This window comes from Paroedura picta, chromosome 6 (assembly GCF_049243985.1).
Source record: "Paroedura picta isolate Pp20150507F chromosome 6, Ppicta_v3.0, whole genome shotgun sequence".
Classification (NCBI taxonomy): domain Eukaryota; kingdom Metazoa; phylum Chordata; class Lepidosauria; order Squamata; family Gekkonidae; genus Paroedura; species Paroedura picta.
The window spans coordinates 112,803,500-112,822,329 of NC_135374.1; the positions used below are offsets into that span (position 1 = coordinate 112,803,500).

The 18,830-nt window shown below is 49.4% G+C and overlaps 1 protein-coding gene across 5 annotated transcripts in view; it reads left to right on the forward strand.

Moving 5' to 3' along the window:
* Window positions 1-5,826: 5,826 nt before the first annotated feature.
* Window positions 5,827-18,830, forward strand: part of KLF12 (KLF transcription factor 12) — a 272,157-nt gene continuing 259,153 nt past the window's right edge. Inside the window, exons 1-2 of one of the 5 annotated variants that reach the window (XM_077343985.1) lie at window positions 5,827-6,033; window positions 16,053-16,128. In XM_077343985.1, the coding sequence (XP_077200100.1) occupies window positions 16,126-16,128 (3 nt within the window). In that variant the 5' untranslated portion in view covers window positions 5,827-6,033; window positions 16,053-16,125. Of the gene's footprint in view, window positions 6,034-7,676; window positions 7,696-16,052; window positions 16,129-18,830 lie in introns of those variants that run through there. The other 4 variants (XM_077343990.1, XM_077343987.1, XM_077343986.1 and 1 more) reach the window with 4 other exon arrangements.

The window sequence follows — 18,830 nt, forward strand, 5'->3', positions numbered from 1 at the left end:
TCGATGGGATGAAATTAATTTTAAAAAATTAATTAAAAAAAAAGTTTTGTATAAGATCGGGAAGAAGTTCCTGACAGTTAGAGTAGTTTCTCAGTGAAAGAGGCTTCCTCAGGAGGTGGTGGGTTCTCCATCTTTGGAAATTCTTGAACAGAGGCTGCAAAGCCATCTGAGAGGCTGATTCTGTGAAGTCTCAAGGGTGTGACAGGTTACAGTGGATGAGCGATAGGGATGTGAGTGTCCTGCACAGTGCAGGGGGTTGGACTAGATGACCCAGGAGTCCCTTCCAACTCTGTTATTTTATGAAAATACTATTTCAGTGGTGTGTAACAGTTCAAAACAGTATAGTGTATGAGAGAGCCACTGAAACATCAGATAACTCAAGTAGCTGCCAGGTATCTACGAAAACAAAGAGGTGGCAGCAGATGAACAGAAATGAGGAGAGAATCCACCCGCAGGAGGCCACCCCAGAAAAAGCCCTGGCTTTAGGGGACACACCTCTCAGAATGCAGAACAAATCCTGACTATGTTCTTCAATGGGAAGGCAGTCTCACACATGATCCTTGAGGTACTCCAATCCTAGGCTATTGAATTCAAAATTCAAAAGGCTTTAAAAATAAGAACCAGTACTTTAAAATTCATCTCTTTCATTGTCTGCCTTTCAGCCGAGAAGGTGGAGAGTTCCCCAGGAGGTTGAAGTTGGTTCCTTATTTGTTCCTTATTCCTGAAGGCAACCATTGAGGAACATTTTACAGCTCTAAATCCCAAAATAAGGTTTGGGCCCCCATAAATCATATACCTCCACATTCAGGGAACTTCGCCCTTCGAGAGGATCTGTGCTTTTTCCTGGTCCAAAGCCCAGGACTTGTACAGTTCAGCCTCCCGTCCTGTTTATAGCCTAAACAAGAAAAGGTGTGCCTCAAAATCCGGTCAGTTTCCGAAGAAGTTGTATATTTCAACTGGGCGTCAACATTAAACCAAGCAAGGAGAAAAGGTTCGTGTCTTTAATATCTATTCCACTATATATCTCTGGTAAGACCTTGGTGGAGGGGCATGACTCATGACTTAAATGCCACTCTGTGCTTAACACTCATTCAGGGCAGCTGGCCCGCCTGAGTGCCTCCTCCTCCAACCGGCTTGCCTGTCTGTCCAGCGGCCAGCCAATCACTTTCCATCTCCCACCCCTGACCACCCCCTCCTCCTTCCACTTCCCTCCGAGGCTGCAGATCCCTGCCACGTGAGACCTGCCTTTTCCAGTGAGGTGCCTCACCCTAGACGACCGAGCCATCTGGTCAACTGCTTGTCACCTTTCCAGGTCCTAGAGACAGGGGGAGGTTGTCTGCAGAGTTCTTCCACCCCACCCCTAATTTAGTGCCCTTTGAATGCAATGGACTTGGCCGCTAGTCTTTAATAATAATCAACAAACACAACCGAGACAAGTATCCTAAATAGCCAGTTTTGCTGTTGTTCCTCAGTTGTATAATAAGTGCGTGCGACAAATAACTTCAGGTAGAGCTCAAAGTCTCTTGGGTAACAGAAAAGAGGTTCTTGCAGGATTTATTGAGCCAGGCAGTTTTTTCTTGTTTGGGCATATCCTCCTGAGTGTATTTCTGCTGACAGGCTAAGCATGTTTCCTCAGAATTAACCCCACGGAGTTCAACAGGCTTGCTCTGAAGTATTATTTATTTTGCCAGCACCCCATTCTTTGTCCGAAGGATGCAGAGACGACGGCAACTCCCTCTCCAAGACGTATGAAGAAAGGTTGGGGAACCTTGGTCTGTTTAGCCTAGAAAGGAGATGACTGAGAGGGGATCTGATAACCATCTTCAAGTATTTAAAAGGCTGCCATGTAGAGTAGTGATCCCCAACCTGTGGGCCGTGGACCACATGTGGTCCATCGACTAATTGGAGGTGGGCCACGAAGGACGCCTTCTCCCTCCCCCCAGCCCTTTACAACACACTTCGGGTGTCATTGCCTCCCATCACTCCCAGATGGGACTATCTCGTTGCAGAGAAACAAGCTTAGGGTTCCCATTGATTTGTCATTGTCATGAGTTAAAATTTCCATGAAAATAAAATGTTCCTTATGTTCATTGTTGTGGCGTGTCTGTATCTTATTTTGAAGGGATGCTTAAACATTACCATAGCGATCAGAGAGCGTTAGGGCAGTGGCTGAGAGTAGAGGAGTAAACTACTCCCCCCACCGGGCCTCAGTAAAATTGTCAAGCGTTGAGTGGTCCCTGGTGATAAAAAGGTTGGGGACCACTGATGTAGAGGACGGAGCAGAGTTGTTCTCTCTTGCCCTGGAGTGATGGACCAGATCCAATGGGATGAAACTAATTCAAAAGAAATTCCGTCTGAACATCCAGAAGGCGTTCCTGAGAATTAGAGTGGTTTCTCAGTGGAACAGGCTTCCTCAGGAGGTGGTGGGTTCTCCATCTTTGGAGATGTTTAAACAGTGGCTGGATAGCCATCTGACAGAGAGTGAAGGCTCAAGGGGGGTGGCAGGTTACAGTAGATAAGCAATAGGGATGTGAGTGTCCTGCATAGTGCAGGGGATTGGAGTAGATGACCCAGGAGGTCCCTTCCAAATCTATGATTCTATGATCCCCCGCCCCCACCCTGGGGATAATAACTTTACTTCCTGAATTATTTTTCACTGGGCCCAATCCTGCCAAATGGAAGCACTATGCGTTTCAGTAACAGGAGTTGAAATCTTTCATTACATCAATGTGACTTCAAAGTGGTCGACTTTGAATGGCTTATGCTGTGTGCAGTCAAGCTGATAACAATATTTATATGCTCGTAACAAGTTTCCAACGTTGCATTCCGTTTTGGATGCTGAATACATATCACTTTCTGTCCCTGTTTAATATCAGATGCACCAGCAGCATAATGCCATTAGGATCAACAGAAATATCAATTAGCAAGCCAGCCTTCAAGTTACCCAGAACTCTTAATCAGGCCGGAGGCATTTGGCTGAGGGGTATACATCTGCTTTGCATACAGAAGTTTGCAGGTTCAGTCCTGGCATTTCCAGATTCACAAAGGGTCAAGTAAAAGGGTTAAGATGAGCAGCTGTGTTGGTCTGAAACAGAAGAACAAAGCTTGAGTCCAGTGCGACCTTTAAGGTCAACAAAGTTTTATTCTGGGGAAAAGCTGCTGCCAGTCAGAGCTGGCAATACCGACTGAAAGGCCAATGATCTGACTCTGTACATGGGGCCCTGAGGCCTTTTGTCCCCTCCCCCCGGGACCAAATGACAAATTTGGAGTTTGTCACAGGCCTTCAGCCAGGGCCCCATATTCTTTAACCTTCTTTATTGAATGTACTGTATGTATACCTTGTGTTTCTTCCCTAGGGAGACTGGAAGCCACATTCCTCATTCTTCTTTCCTCCAGATTTATTTATTTATCATACTTCTATACCGCCCTCCCCGGAGGCTCAGAGCGGTTTACATTATAACAGAAAACAATACATAAAACAGTCTGTAGAACATGTATAACTGATAACTAATAATTGTAACCAAATAACAACACAGTATAACAGTAAACAATATAGTAATACAAACAGGTCCAGGGCTTATTGATGGGATTCTGAGGGGGGGGAGCAGGGGCCCTTGGTCGCTGATTGATTACGTCTGGTCTCGGCCAAATGCCTGGTGGAGGAGCTCCTTTTTGCAGGCCCTGCGGAACTGTTTAAGCTCCATCAGGGCCCTGATCTCCTCTGGGAGCTCATTCCACCAGGTGGGGGCCAGAACAGAGAATGCTCTGGCCCTGGTCGAGACCAGGCGGACTTCTTTAGGGCCAGGGATCCTTAGCTGATTGGAGGTGGTAGAGCGCAGAGCTCTTTTGGGGGCATAGGCAGGGAGGCGGTCCCTCAGGTACACTGGGCCCTGACCGCGTATGGCCTTGAAGGTAATTACCAGAACCTTTAGTCTGATCCGGAATTCAACTGGTAACCATTGCAGCTGATGGAGAATAGGCCGGATATGAGACCTCCACGGTGTTGCTGTGAGGATCCTGGCTGCTGCATTTTGAACTAGTTGTAGTTTCCGGGTCAGGGCTAAGGGCAGGCCTGCGTAGAGTGAGTTACAAAAGTCCAGTCTAGAGGTGACCGTCGCATGGATCACTGTGGCTAGGTGTTCCGGGGCCAGGTAGGGCGCTAGTAGTTTGGCTTGGCGGAGATGGTAGAATGCCAGCCGTGCTACCTTTGTGATCTGGGCCTCCATTGTGAGGGAGGCGTCCAGAATCACGCCTAGGTTCCTGGCAGAGTGAGCCGTAGAGAGCTGCACGCCATCCAGGGTGGGCAGGCGCGCTTCCTCGCATGGGCCCTTCCTACCTATCCACAGGACCTCCGTCTTTGAAGGATTGAGCTTCAGGCGACTCTGCTTGAGCCATCTCGTCACTGCTTCCAGGCAGCTGGCTAATGCTTCTGGGGGAGAGTCAGGGCGGCCATCCATCAGGAGGAAGAGCTGGGTGTCATCTGCATATTGATGGCAACCCAGCCCAAACTTCCGTACCAGTTGTGCGAGAGGGCGCATGAAGATGTTGAATAGGATAGGGGAGAGGACCGCTCCTTGTGGGACTCCACAAGTAAGTTGCTGGCGGTCTGATGTTTTCTCTCCTATTGCAACCCTCTGTCCACGATCCTGGAGGAAGATTATCCTCACCACCAGCCCTGTGAGGTAGGCAAGGCTTAGAGTGCGTGACTGGTGCATGGCCACCTTGCAAGCTTCTGCGGCTCAAGTTGCGGATCCAAACCTGGGTTTTCCAGGTAGTAACCTGACATTCTTTACCTCTATGCCACACTGGTTGTCACACTTGTTCTCAGTGACTGTAAAAACAGCTGTTTTTACCATGCCATTTTTACTACTAGGGAGTCTCAAAGCAGCTGACAATCGCCTTCCCTGCCACTCCCCACAACAGGCACCCTGTGAAGTCGGTGGGGCTGAGAGAGCTCTGAGAGAACGGTGCTGGCTGCATACAGAGGAGTGGGGACTCGACCGCCGTTCTCCACCACTATCCGGCTCTCCAGAGGCGCCCTTGCCCCGGGAGGCGGGCAGCTTGCACGCCAAGCGGCCTGCAGCTCAAACCCAACCCGGCTGATCCCCTCCCCTTCCCGAGGGCCCTGGGCCCGCTGAGCTCTCCGGGCGCCGGTGGTGCCAAGGGAGGGAGCGGGGACGCCTGGCCCCTTGCCCGGGCCAGCTCCGTGGGCACCCTCGCTCCGGCTCGCCAGCATTATGGACCGCGGGGTGAGCGAAGAGTTGGCTTGAGAGCAGGCGGGATGTGGGAAGGGCCCGGGTCCTCCTCCCGCGGTCTCCTCGCAGCAGCAGCAGCAGCTGGCGCGCCTCCCAGCGCCACCCTGCCTCTCCTCCAGCCGGCCCTCGCCAGCCAGCCCGCCTCCCTCCCACCCTCCTCAGGTCCTCTCCTCCCGCTCGCCCGGGCAAGGAGGAGGAGGGGGGGGCGTCGCTGGCCTGGGCTCTGCCGGGGGTGGGCGTTCCCTCCGGGGGGGGGGGTGGGCCGGGTGCACAGAAGCCGCCCCCTCCCCTTCCTCCTCCTCCTCCTCGCCATCGCTCAGTCCCCCCCCCCCGAGGCGCCGGAGCCAGTCCGCTCCGGCTGCTCCATCCCCTCCCGCGCGCGGCTCCGCCGGGCTCCCTGTCGGCTTCCCGCCCCAGCTGAGGTGGAGCGAAGCCCTCCCCGGGGGGAGGGGAGGGGAAGGAAGGGGGCGGCCCACGCCTCGGGGTGGGTGGGTGGGTGGGTGTGTGGGGCGGGGGAGAGGGGGGGGCTTTTGTTTGGGTTTGTGGCGTCTCCGCCCCCCTGGCTACCCAGCCCCCCGCTCGCCTCCGCCCAGCCCACCTGGAGGGCAGGGCGAGGGAAGCCGCCTCCGCCTCTGCCGCAGCGCCGCCCGCCGCCCCCCCCTCCCCTCGCTCTTCCCTCGCATGCAACCCGATGCGTGCCCGGTAAGGCGCCCTCAGCTGCCGGGAGCCTCCCCCCGCCGGCCCACCCAGCCTGCGCGGGGCGCGTCATGTGATCGGGGTAAGTCCTCGGCAAGTACGACAGGGCGCCCCCCACCCCCACCCCCATTTCCTGAGCCCTGCGGAGAGCGAGTGGCCGGGGGTGGGGCGGGGGGCTGAGGCAGGCGGGGAGGGGTGTGGGGGGCGGGTGGGCGTGCGAGTGCCAGAGCGAGGGGACCGTATAAGAGGAGAGCCTTGCTTCTGCTGCTCAGCTCCGGCTCAGGTCTGTGCCTCTCCTTTGAGTTTCTTGCCCGCACAAACAGGCGGCTGGGGCGCCCCCTCCCCAGGATTTCCCTCTTGTTTTTCTTGTCTTTGGCAGTGTTTTTGGGGGGTGAGCACTCTGTTATTTTGGTCCTGAGCAAAAGTAGGGGGGGAGGGGCGCTTTCTTTAGCAAGCCTTTTTGTGTGTGTGTGTGTGTGTGCGCGTGTCTGTTTCTTTTTTTTGGGGGGGGGGGAGAATAGCAAATCTAGAAATCTACCTCCCCACCCCCAAAAAATAATGCATGCTGACCGGGTAAATGTCTTCTGGGCTAAATGATCTGCTCCCCCCCTCCCCAAAATGGGGTGGACAGTGGAAAAAGGAGGTGGGGGAGGACGAGACCAGTAGGTTGAACGGAGAGTTGTGCTGCACTACTTTGTCATCTTTTCCTCCCCCCCCCCCCACGCCTCCCCCAAGTTGTTTGTTCTTCTGTATTTGGGGAGAGGTGGCGAGGGAAGGGTTAAGGCTGTGATGCCCCTTCTGGCAGGGCTGGCGTTTCTTTGGCTCCGGTCCTTATTGTTCTGGGGGGGGGGGGGGAGAGATTTAGAACTGTCACTGGCCCAGAGGGCAGAGTACATGTGGCCCTGGATGGGGCGGGGGGGGGGTGGCGCCTGGCCGGTATATTTTGCTTTATTTCTTCACCGCCCTCCTTCCCTTGAGGTGGATCCGCCCGGAGAAGTTTGCCCGTGATGAATATTTGACATCCAGCCTGAAAGCCACTGCTGATGCCTGGACAGGCTGGGGGGATCCCGATTTGGGCTCCTGTAGCCGCCTGACGGTGCTGCGGGAACTTTGTATGCACAAGGAGCCGATTCGCTTATTTGTCGCTAGAACTTTGGGCAAACTTTTCCTTTTTGCGTGCCGTGAAGGGAAGGCAGCCCGATGCTTAATAACAGTCTTTCTTTTAAAGTGGAGGGCTTGGTTGGCCGGGTTTTCCTCCGCCGCGTTCCCTGCCTTTCCTTTCGCCGGCCTGCGAACTGAACTCGCGGCTCTCCGTGGGCTTTAATAATAATTACAGCAATTCAGCTGATTTCTTGAAAAGCTGGCTGTGTTGGGCTCTAAACATTTAAGTACAGTGGAATGCGTAATCTGGATAAGCACACTGTAGCTGGTAGGGTCGGGTTTCCGCGACGGGGGCTGATGATTTCAAAGGAATTCACGGCGTGCGTTTCTTTCGCATCCAGCGACTTTGTTGTTTCTTCCCTTCCTTTGCCCCTCCCTCCTGAAAACTGAATAAGCATTACTTGTGGCTTGTGCGTGGGGGGGGGGGGGAGAGAAGCATTTGTATTTACATCAAAAGCATGTGCTTAAGCTCTTACGGCCAGACAGATGCCAATCAAGCCAACGTCATGCTGTGAAACCACCTTTCAGACCTCCGTTCTCTTTCCTGACTGGAGGGCCGAAGTTGCTTGGCTAAGTGAACGAGGTCTGCTAAGAAATGTGCATCTCGTGCTGGGCTGGGACCTACGGGGATGGGGGGGGGGGAGGTGGAGACCCTTTTCTTTTGGCACGATTGGAAAGAATGTTGGCGGGTAAAGGGGAGAAATGCAGCGCTTCCTTTCCGGGGGGGGGGGGATTCTGGCCTTCCATTGTGGGATTGTGCTCCTTGTAAAGTGCCGGAGAACAAAGATGTCGGGCCCTAGGGAGCCCCAAAGGCTAACACCTTGTGCTGTGCCGCCAGTTTTGGGCAGCTGCCTTCCCGAATCCCTTTTCTATTGGCTGGCTGCCTCCCGCTGTTCTCCCTTTGGAGTCTTGGCAGGTAGGTCGCCTTGTAAGGTTTCTTTATATGGCGCTGGTATGCGAGCTCCATTTTCTGGCTGGTCTTCAGCCTTGAAATGAAACAGGAGCTGCAGACTGTATACACAAACACGCACACACACACACGCAGTCTGTCACTGTGCCTCTTGCACAGTCCGGGGAAGTGCCCTGGGAAAGGGCTGGGATTATACCCGAAGCTTCTTGGATGTGCAGTTCAAGTAAACGCAGGACGAATTCCCTTTATGACACAGCACCACTTTGCTTGGTCGAAGTGCCTTCTCCGCTTGGAGGAGCATCCTTGGAGCATTAAACAGTGTCGCACCGCCCCGCCCCCAGCACCTGGCCAAGAAAGCCGAAAAATGTTTGCTCTCTCTTTTCTTTGCTTCTGGCGTTCGGGGGCGGACCGAGAGCGGACTGTGTGAGCAGCGGCAGCGTTTCCCCCCAGCCTCCTCCTGCGCAGCCACCATGATGTCACTTTCCTTTCCTGCTCCTGGGAGGGGGGCGTGGGAGGGGGGAGGTTGAGCCATTCCTGCTTTGCTCTCAGGTCACGCATGGTGTTTCCTCATGGCACCGGGGCTTTGGCAGATGCCGTCGTTGCCGGGAAGGGGGAGCGGCAGGGATGTCAGGGGCGCCTTGGCTTGTGGAATTGGAGGTAAAAGCCGATAAATGCACCCGTTTGTTCCTGCTCTGCGTAACTCAGACGTGGTGTGGGAGCAACCAAATGTCACCATCGCCTCAGTTCGGTTTCCAAGCCAGGGTTAAGCGAGATGCTCATTCAGGCCGGGGTTAACTTGAGGAGTTAGAGCAGGGGTAGTCAAACTGCAGCCCTCCAGATGTCTGTGGGCTACAATTCCCATGAGCCCCTGCCAGCTGGCAGGGGCTCATGGGAATTGTAGTCCATGGACATCTGGAGGGCCGCAGTTTGACTACCCCTGGGTTAGAGAGACAGAGAAACATCACTGGTGCTGCATTTCCCCCCCCCCCCTCCTTTCTTTACCGGGCAGAGAAGAAGCCAATTTAAGTAGCCTTTGGAATAGCAGTCATGTAACAGGGCACTGAAGTTTTTGCTGTCTCAGAAAGAAAACTTCATTAGGATTCCTACAGAAGAAGAAGAGTTGGTTTTTATATCCCGCTTTACACTACCCGGAGAATTCTCAAAGCGGCTTACAATCACCTTCCTTTCCTCTCACCATATCGGACGCCTTGTGAGGTCAGTGGTGCTGAGAGAGCTCGGAGAAAACTGAGACTTTCCGTGGTCCCCCAGCTGTCTTCATGGGAAGGAGGAGTGGAGAATCAAACCCTGTTCTCCATATTAAAGTCCAGGATTAAAGTCCAAACCCTGCAACCTCTTAAAGGGCTTTGGCTCAATGAAACATGCAGAAGATACTATGCTGAGAATTTCCCATTGGGGTTGGGACTCTGCTTGAGGCCTTGGGACTCTGCTAGACCCCAATGAAAAATGCGATTTTGTGTCTTCAGTGGGGAGGGGCTGTGGCTCAGTGGAAGAGCCTTTGCTTGGCATATCGAAGGTCTTGGGTATTTTCCCTGGTATTTTCAGTTAAATGGACCAGGCAGCAGATGATGTGAAAGTTCCCTGTCTGAGATCACAAAGAGCTGCTCCTTGTCTGAGAAAGTACCGATCTCAAGAAAATCAGATCAATGATACATCTAGTCCAGCATCCTGTCCCACACAACAGGGCAGGGAGGCCGAGGCCTTCATGAGAACATCAGAAGAGCCCAGTTGGATCAGGCCAGTGGACAATGTAGTCCAGCATCCTGTCCCACCCACTGGCCAACCAGTTCCAGATGGACTACAGATCTGATTTAAAATCAGGCAGGTTCATCCATGGACCCCAAGATCCTTCTTGAGTTTGCCAGGTGCCAGTCCAGGTCCAAGTGGGCAATTGTTGTTCTGATCCATAAATTCCAGCCCATTTATGTACCTTTGCAATATTATTTTTGCATTCCTATATCCCCTCACAAATTTCACCCAATTATCCTGCAGATATTTTAATTATTGGTTGTATGCATTCCTGAATTGTGTTTTGGCCAGGGATGTATGTTTATAAATAATAATAATAGTCCAGAGGGGGGTGGAGGCACTGTGAAGGGGGGGATTGTGAGCAGACGACCTCTGTGAATGTCAAGTGGACAAGTTTAGGTACTTCCATTCCAGACAATATTAACAAGATGCGTCAGCAGAGGATGGCTATCCAATGAGTTGTATCAGTTAGGTTTGACAATGGTGGTGGTGGCTCATGGGTAGAGTGCCTGCTTTGCACGCAGAAGGTCCTGGGTTCAGTCCCCAGTTAAAAGAATGATGTAGCAGATAATGTGATAGACCTCTTCCTGCCACTCTGGAGAGCTGATGCAAGTCAGAGTAGACCAGCCTTTTTCAACTTTTGACCATGGAGGTTCAGACTTTGAGGTACCAGGAAATGATGTCAACTGGCCACGCCTCCCTGCCACACCCCCACAAATTGAAAGAAGCCTCAGCTGGCAAAGGCTTAAGAAGAAGAAGAATTGGTTTTCATACCCCCCTTTTCACTACTTGAAGGAGTCTTAAAGTAGCTTACAATCACCCTCCCCTTCCCCACAAAAGACACCGGTGAGGTAGGTAAGGCTTAGAGAGCTCTGAGATACTGGAGGAACAGATGTAACATGATTGTGACTAGCCCAACGTCACCCTGCTGGGCACATACGGAGGAATCAACCCCTGCTTTCCAGATTAGAAGCCACCACTCTTAACCATTACAGCAGCCGGGTCAGGGCCACTCCCCTCCCCACCCCGTCCAGGCCCATCATTGGCCACTTTGGGAAGCGGCTGGTTGACCTGCCCAAATAAGGGTAAATTTAAAAAATATTAAAAGTTTTGTCTTTCATCTTCGCTGGGAGTTGGAAGGCACAGGGTTGCTGCCATTTTGAAAATCCCCATTCCATGGTACTATCAGAGGGCCTTTGTGGTTCCGTACGTCGTAACCAACCTTTTGCAGGCCGCGGTCCGCTGCGCCGGGGTGTGGGGAGAGGGAGACCTGGGGCCCTGAGCACGCGTGGCAGTGCTGCGCATGAGCGTATTTGCGCCCCCACTGGACGCAAACGCGCATGCGCGGCAAGTACGCGCATGCGCGGCAAGTACGCGCATGAACGTTTGTGCCGCCAGCATGCCGGCACCCGCGGCTCCCTCTCCCCGCCCCTCCAGGCCGCAAGGAAATGGGCCGCCGAAGCTTCTCCCCCCCCCCCCCAAAAAGCAAGAAGCTTGTTGAGCCACAGGCTAACCGGCCACTTCAGCGGCCGATTTGTTTGCGGCCTGGAGAGCTTCTTGCTGCGGGGGGGGGGGGGGGGGCGGGAAGAGGGAGCCGTGGCCCAGCACCGGTCTGAGGCCCGGGGGTTTGGGACCACTGCCATACGGCACCATGGTACTGTGGTTGGGAGTAAACAGTATGGACTGTGGTAGACCCTTAGTACCCTTAGTGTGTGTGAGAAAGATCTAGCCCCTCCTTGATGTGCCCAACTGTACCATCTCCCCTGGAGTGGCATGTGTGTGTGGGGGGGGCTGTTGTCAGGGTGGTTGGTTTTTTTAGGAGCTGAATTATTTTTATTGGAAATGTTTTATTACTATGATGATGCGTTGCGAGCTGCTGCAAGCTGGCGGGCAGGGAGCGGGGACCTAGAAATGGAACTAACAGGTAAATATGGGTGTATGTAGGCTCACTTTTGGATGTATAAACTTTTTTATTGCTGGTGAGAAAGATTATTGGTTTCCCCCTGGGCGCTGGAGAGGTGGGTCGTGCCTTTTCAGAAGTCATCTGGGTCGAGGTAGTAAGGATGCAAACGGGCTGAGATTGGGTGATCGAGTGGATCCAACCTGTCGTAGTTTATGCTGGTGAAGGAGGCAGAAAAATAGGAAACAAATTCAACTGAAGATCTCACTTGATGTGATATGGACTGTCCTTGCTGCCTTAAGGAATATCAGCCGTGGATCGTTTTGATCTGGAGGCCCTTTCCAAAATTGGGAGACAGGAAGTGACCTTCTAACTCCTACTTGGGGCCCTGAAGCATAAGGAGAGAAGGAAAGTCACAAGAAGGGGGAATTCTTTTTTTCCACAGGGGCTACCATGTTGACTTAGAAAAGTTTTGCAACTCGATAGTAAACAGTATTGCTGCTGTTTATCTAAGAAGTCCTGTCAGCCGGGCAGGCGTGCACAGAGATGGCGGACGTGGCCAAGCCCCTTTGCCTCTTCCTTGGCTACAAGCAGAACGGCACGACTCCTCCTGTACTCTTATGAAGAGGGAAGGGTATTGCATTCAGTGACCCCCTTTATCAACGTCTCCCCAGGCACATCAGATCGACCTTGTCCGACCCCTTTAAATGAACAAACCCTTGGTCTGTTTCGATAGCTTCCTCTTCTGTATATATGAGCAAGAAGGCTTTTCTGACATGTTTTCCTTCGAGACACAATGTTCCCGTAGCATTCAGTGTTGGGTTTCCTACTGCCTTGACTTAGGAAGATGACACAAAATAAGCAACATCCAGATCTTTCCTATTGACTTTTTTGGAACAAGCCCTAGGTTGCCCGAATGCTCAACCTTCTTCCAGCCTTGGGAGACGTCTCCAAAGCTCTTCTGCGGGTGGAAGAACCAGTTTATTTGGAGGAAGACCCCTTAGGCTGGAGAGCTTTGTGGAGTGGGCTGGGAAAATAAAGCGCCACAGCAGCCATAAGCTTCCATCTAGTAATGTGTGCCTGTTGGCTGATCTAGCATGCATTGAACCAGTGGTTGGGTGCCTGGCGCCTCTCCTTTTCATGCTTTTTTTTTTGTCGAGGGGGGTATGCATTATTTCTCTCAAGTCTACCGTACTGTTCCGCACAGAGAAGGCTGTGTTTGTTTAAGTGGATTTATTTATTAGTTTTCTAGATAGCCCTTCCCTGCAAGCAGACTTGGTGCGGTTCACAACATGCAATCCCCAGAAAACATTATACAATCACAACTAAAACCATAACATCACAAAACTTTATAATGCCCCACTTCTCAACTGCTTTTCAATTAATCTGCCTCTTTCTGCATCGCATCTTAGTAATCAGTTTAGCATCATGAGTAGCCTGGAGGTGAATGAAGTCCCCCCCCCCTCTGTGAACTTGCATAACACAGTCTCACAAGCAGATTCTGAAAAAGGTATTCCTGAGTCCTTGCCCTTCTGTTGTCAGGATGGGTGGTATAAAAATCCAATAAATAAATAAACTCTTTGAAATAAACAACATATATTGTTGACAAACTGGATGTTGACAAACTGGAACATGTCCAGAGGAGGGCAACAAAGATGGTGAGGGGTTTGGAGATCAAGACATGAAGAAAGGTTGGGAGAGCTTGGTCTGTTTAGCCTAGAGAGGAGACAACTGAGAGGGGATCTGGTAACCATCTTCAAGTATTTAAAAGGCTGCCATATAGAGGGTGGAGCAGAGTTGTTCTCTGCCCGGAGTCTCAAAGTGGCTTACCTTCGCCTTCCCATTCCTCTCCCCATAACAGACACCCTGTGAGGGAGGTGAGGCTGAGAGGGCTTTGATATCACTGCTCAGTCAGAACAGCTCTATCAGGGCTGTGACTAGTCCAAGGTCACCCAGTTTGCTGCATGTGGAGGAGCAGGGAATCAAAGCTGGCTCACCAGACTAGAGGCCGCCACTCTTAACTGCTATACCAAGCTGGTACAATATCAAGCATTAGCATCTCCCTTCTCTGTCCTGTTGAACCCCTGTTTGCCTAAAGGTTGATGGAACAGAAACACGGAACAACTGCATTGCAGAAGGAGGTCCTGCGTATTCAGAAGCGGTGTCATTGGCAAATGTAGGGCACAGTTTAGAGTATTTTGGGCTGGTTTCTTCCGATTGATGTCAGAATGTTGTCTGCCCAAAGTAACCTCCGTAGGATACATGCGCCAGGTGACATTGTGGATAATGGTCTTTCTGTACCCCTCCCTCTAGAACAGGGGTAGTCAAACTGCGGCCCTCCAGATGTCCATGGACTACAATTCCCAGGAGCCCCTGCCAGCATTCGCTGGCAGGGGCTCCTGGGAATTGTAGTCCATGGACATCTGGAGGGCCGCAGTTTGACTACCCCTGCTCTAGAACATGGTTGAGTTGGGCGGGGAGTCAGGTGTGCCATCTTCCTCCCTTTTGATGTTGCTCTTCTTTCACAGGCACATAAAATCCCTGCAGATTGGCAGCTCTGAATGCTTGCAGCTTCCTTGTAAAAGGGTTTTTTTATCATAAGGAACCCAGCCAGGTCAGAACACCCTCTAGAGTGTTGCAGTTGTTGACTGACTGACCTATGTTCCAGCCTGCCACAGTTCTTAGAACTGACTCGGCAGCTTGATATTCCTTCTTTCTACAAGCCATGGGCTTGTCTTTGTAACTTCTGGAGGGAAAGGGAGGGAGCAATGCCTTTTCCAAGAACAGAAGTTTCGCTTTTTGGAAAAGCTGGAGTTGGCATTACATTGAGACCTTGACCTTCTCAACTTTTGGCTAGTGGTTGTTTACTACAGCTGGACTCTCCGTCAAGGCAGGGGAGGGGACTCGCAAACAGATTCTCTTATCCAAAAAAAAAAACAGGCCAGATTGCTGTACAAAAGGCACAGACAAACAGCAGTAAGTAGAGGCTGTTATGAAAAGGAAAATTTATTTTTACAGAATTCAGTTCCTTTAAATTATACAGCCTTTTGTAAAGTTGGTCCTGGCACTTGTTTTATGTTATACGCTGCAGGATGGTACTCTAGGTCCCCAACCGTTTGACACATGGGGGCTGCATTAGTTTGCCCAGGGCCTAAAGTGGGCCGCATCTTAAACCAAAATGTAACAAAAATTATTAACCTATTTATTTAGATCAAAAGTAAACAGTCAGAGGTAAATGAAGAAATGTTAACTTTAATGGAATCCACTTTGGAACAATATTTTACTGTGGGATCCTTTTATTTAACTACACATGCTTACTTTGTTGTTGTTGTCAGTTGCGAAGTCGTGTATGACCCATCGCGACTCCATGGACAATGATCCTCCAGGCCTTCCTGGCCTCTACCATTCCCCAGAGTCCATTTAAGTTTGCACCTACTGCTTCAGTGACTCCATCCAGCCACCTCATTCTCTGTCGTCCCCTTCTTCTTTTGCCCTCAATCGCTCCCAGCATTAGGCTCTTCTCCAGGGAGTCCTTCCTTCTCATGAGGTGGCCAAAGTATTTGAGTTTCATCTTCAGGATCTGGCCTTCTAAGGAGCAGTCAGGGCTGATCTCCTCTAGGACTGACCGGTTTGTTCGCCTTGCAGTCCAAGGGACTCGTAAGAGTCTTCTCCAGCACCCATGCTTACTTAGTGTGATTTTTGTGGCTGTCTTCCATTAGCCAAGTCAAGGTTTGTGAGAGACACTCGTAAACTGTCATCTGTAAGCCTTGACCTACACTTCGATTTCACAGTTTTTGTCTTGGAAAAGATGTATGTGGTGCCAATGACTGTGAACATTCCTGCAGCAAATTTCTTTAGGTTGATAAATATATCAGGTAGACCAGAATAGAAATCTAACAGATTATTTTCTTTGTAAATGTCTCTGAGGTGACCATTGACTTGCAAATCAATTATTTCCATCTGAAAAAAGTTACTTGGATCTTGCGGTGCTACTTCAAATGGATTATGAAATAACCTTATTTCCTTTCCAAGCTTATGACTATCAGTGAATCTGTTCTGAAAGTCCAACTGCAATAGGTTCAGTGCTTTGATGCGTTTTTCAACATTGAACTGTAAATTCCCATCCTTCTCAGATTTTAGTCCATTGCAGCATGAGAGGTTACCTTCACTAACTTGCCTCACAAAAATGTTGTTTTGTTTCAAAAGCTTTCAATTCAGTATACATGTCATACACAAGCTTTCCTTTCCCCTGCAACCTTAGACTCAATGTGTTCAGGTGATCTGTGATATCTGTTAAGAAAGCCAAATAAAAAATCCATTCAGGGTCCTAAAATGCTTCTTGACCTTTTCCTTTCTCCTTAAGAAAGACATCGCTTTCATGATGAAGACAGAAAAAACAATTGAGGACTGCCTCTGCTAAGCCACCTGACTTCTGCATGGTACAATCGTCCCCATATTCTGTATCTATCTCTGAGAGAAAATTTTGAAACTGATGATGAGCAAGGCCATGATGCCTGATGCAATTTATGCTGGATATAACAACACACATCACACTTTCCCACTGAAGAATCTTACTACACAAGGCTTGCTGATGGATGATGCAGTGAAACTGCATGTGAAGTGTGCCGTTTAATTTCAATATTTCTTCATTGATTTTTGCTACACCACCAGTTTTACTTCCCACCATCTTTTTTGCACCATCAGTTGTGATGCTTTTCAATTTATCCCAATTCAGACCAGGATTTTCTACTGATTTATACACCTTCAAGAATATGTTTTTTTGCATCTGTGGTGCCTTTCAAACTCTGCAGTGCACACAACTCTTCTGTAATTCTGAAGTTGGAATCTATCTCCCTGATAAAAATTAGTAGTTGAGCAGTGTCTATAATGTCATTGCTCTTATCTAATAACTAGTGACATACGCAGCTTTTCTCCCAGTTCTTCAACATGCCTGGTGATCGTAGGTGCAGATAAGCGGACACAATTAACACAAGATACCTTCTCAGGGCACATTTCCCCCATTACTTAAACATGCATTTTTAAAAAAACAAATTCACCATTACAGAATGGTCTACCAAGCTCAGCAATAAATTTAGCAAAATGATAGCTTACCCTCACACTAGACAGGTTCTCTTCAACATGCTTTCTAAAACTATTTTGCTGCAAAACATTGCTTTTTAAAGAGAGTTTATCTTGTTCACTCAAGTGCCTTTTAATATTGTACTCCATTAATACAGATACAGTTTCAAGACATATCAGGCAAACTGCTTTATCCTTGTTTAAAACAAAGAAGTACTCAGTAGTCCATTTGTCATTAAGGACACGGTGCTCATCTGCAATTCTTCTTTTCTTTGAAACAAAACTTCCTATTTGCAGACATCTTCCAGGGTTTTTAGCAAAGCAGCATTCCTCCCTTTCCCATTAAATCCACTTCACTCTAGCTGCCATTAGCTGGGGATTTTCAATTCGACCATGGCAGAGAAGAGACCCCTCCCCCCCATCAGCTACAGTTCTTAGATGCACTGGGCTATATACACAGGCTAGGAACAATTTTTTAAAAATAGATTGTGAATCTGGCTTACCAGATGGTAGAGTTACAATCTTAAGTATATGGAATACTATGAGATTTATTTCTTAATAGTCCCTTGGAGATTAAATATACACCTGCTAATACATTTTAATTTTAATATGATAAAAATTAGGGGCCCTCCAAAAAAGGACAAGTAGAAAGAGTGAAAGATGGCAGCCTTCCTCCTGGATGTGCCATTAAGTTGGCTTCAAATTATGTGTGGGATGCACATACACACCACTGCTTCCCAGCCAAGCCTCAATCATGAGAAAATGGCAGCCAGAGGGAGGGAACTTGGCTAGAGGAATATGTGAGTAGGGGAATTCCATTAGCGTCCCTGCTAAGAAAGTACTCGAGGGGCCACTCATTGGCTGTTGCAATCACAGATGTATAAGAAGACTCCTAGCTGTAGCGAGGAAGGGAGAAAAGGTAGAAGCAAGCAAGGCCAGAAGTCAGAACTCTTGTTGTGGAAGGAAGAATGCTTTTTCTTGTAGCAGCAACCTCACCAATAACTTTGCTTTGATGAGTCGATCCTCTAGAAATGTTCAGTATGCAAAACACTTTGTATCCTTTTTTTGCAAAAGTATCAGGCCATTTACTGTTATTTTCCTGCCTTTTTTTTTTTTTTTTTTGCAACAGCAGACATGGCATCTCCTGAACCCATTCACACAGCAACTTTACCTTCCTTATATATATAGCTTCAACATGGTAATTCATAAAGAGGGAGAATTAAAAAGCTGAGTGGTATGGGTGCCTGAGCTTTGCTGGCTAGCAAAGCATCTAGAATGGCCAAAATGCTATTATGGAGGATAAGAACAAGAGGGGGTTGACAGAAGGAACCATGGAGACCCAAACAAAAATGTTGCTATTGTCTTTTTTGCAAGAAAGGGACAGGATGAACAGCAGTAGATGGTGTCTCTTGAGGCAGGAAGAACAGTATGGAACAGAACAAATGCCCTGAGGGTGATAGCAGTAGATAAGCAGGTTGGAGGGCCGCACAGAAGGAGTCGGGGGCATGCGGCCTGTGGACCTCATGTTGGGAACCCTTGCTCTAGGGGAAAGGTCAGAAGGCTGTGATAGACATTGATTGAGCATGTACAGAGAGAAATTCTGAAATCTTGCAAACTCTCCCTTATTGCCCCTCCTCTCTTCAAATTTATCTTTGATCAAAATGGAATGCATACGAAACTGACTCCAAATTCCTAAGAAGAAGAGAAGGAAAGGTTTGTTGGATGTCTGGAAGAAACTGGGTAAAGAGGAATTAAGATAATTTCTCTTAGCAACTCTAGCATTGAGATATTTTGGGGATTCTGTTAAAAGCAGAATTTGTTCTCTCTGTCAGATAGATACTTGGCTTAAACATTGGCATTCCATGTGGTTGAAAGGCCTTGCTTTTTGTAGTAAGATGATAATTTTGGTCTTAAAATGCATCTTTTTGAAAGGGACTTTAATATGAGCTAACTGAAGATCTTAGTGGTACCCCAGGTCCCTGGGCCAAGGTGCTGTTTATAAGGCCCCTTCCCTTATGTTAAAAACCACCAAATGGTTTGTTATTGTTTTAAAGGGGAAGAG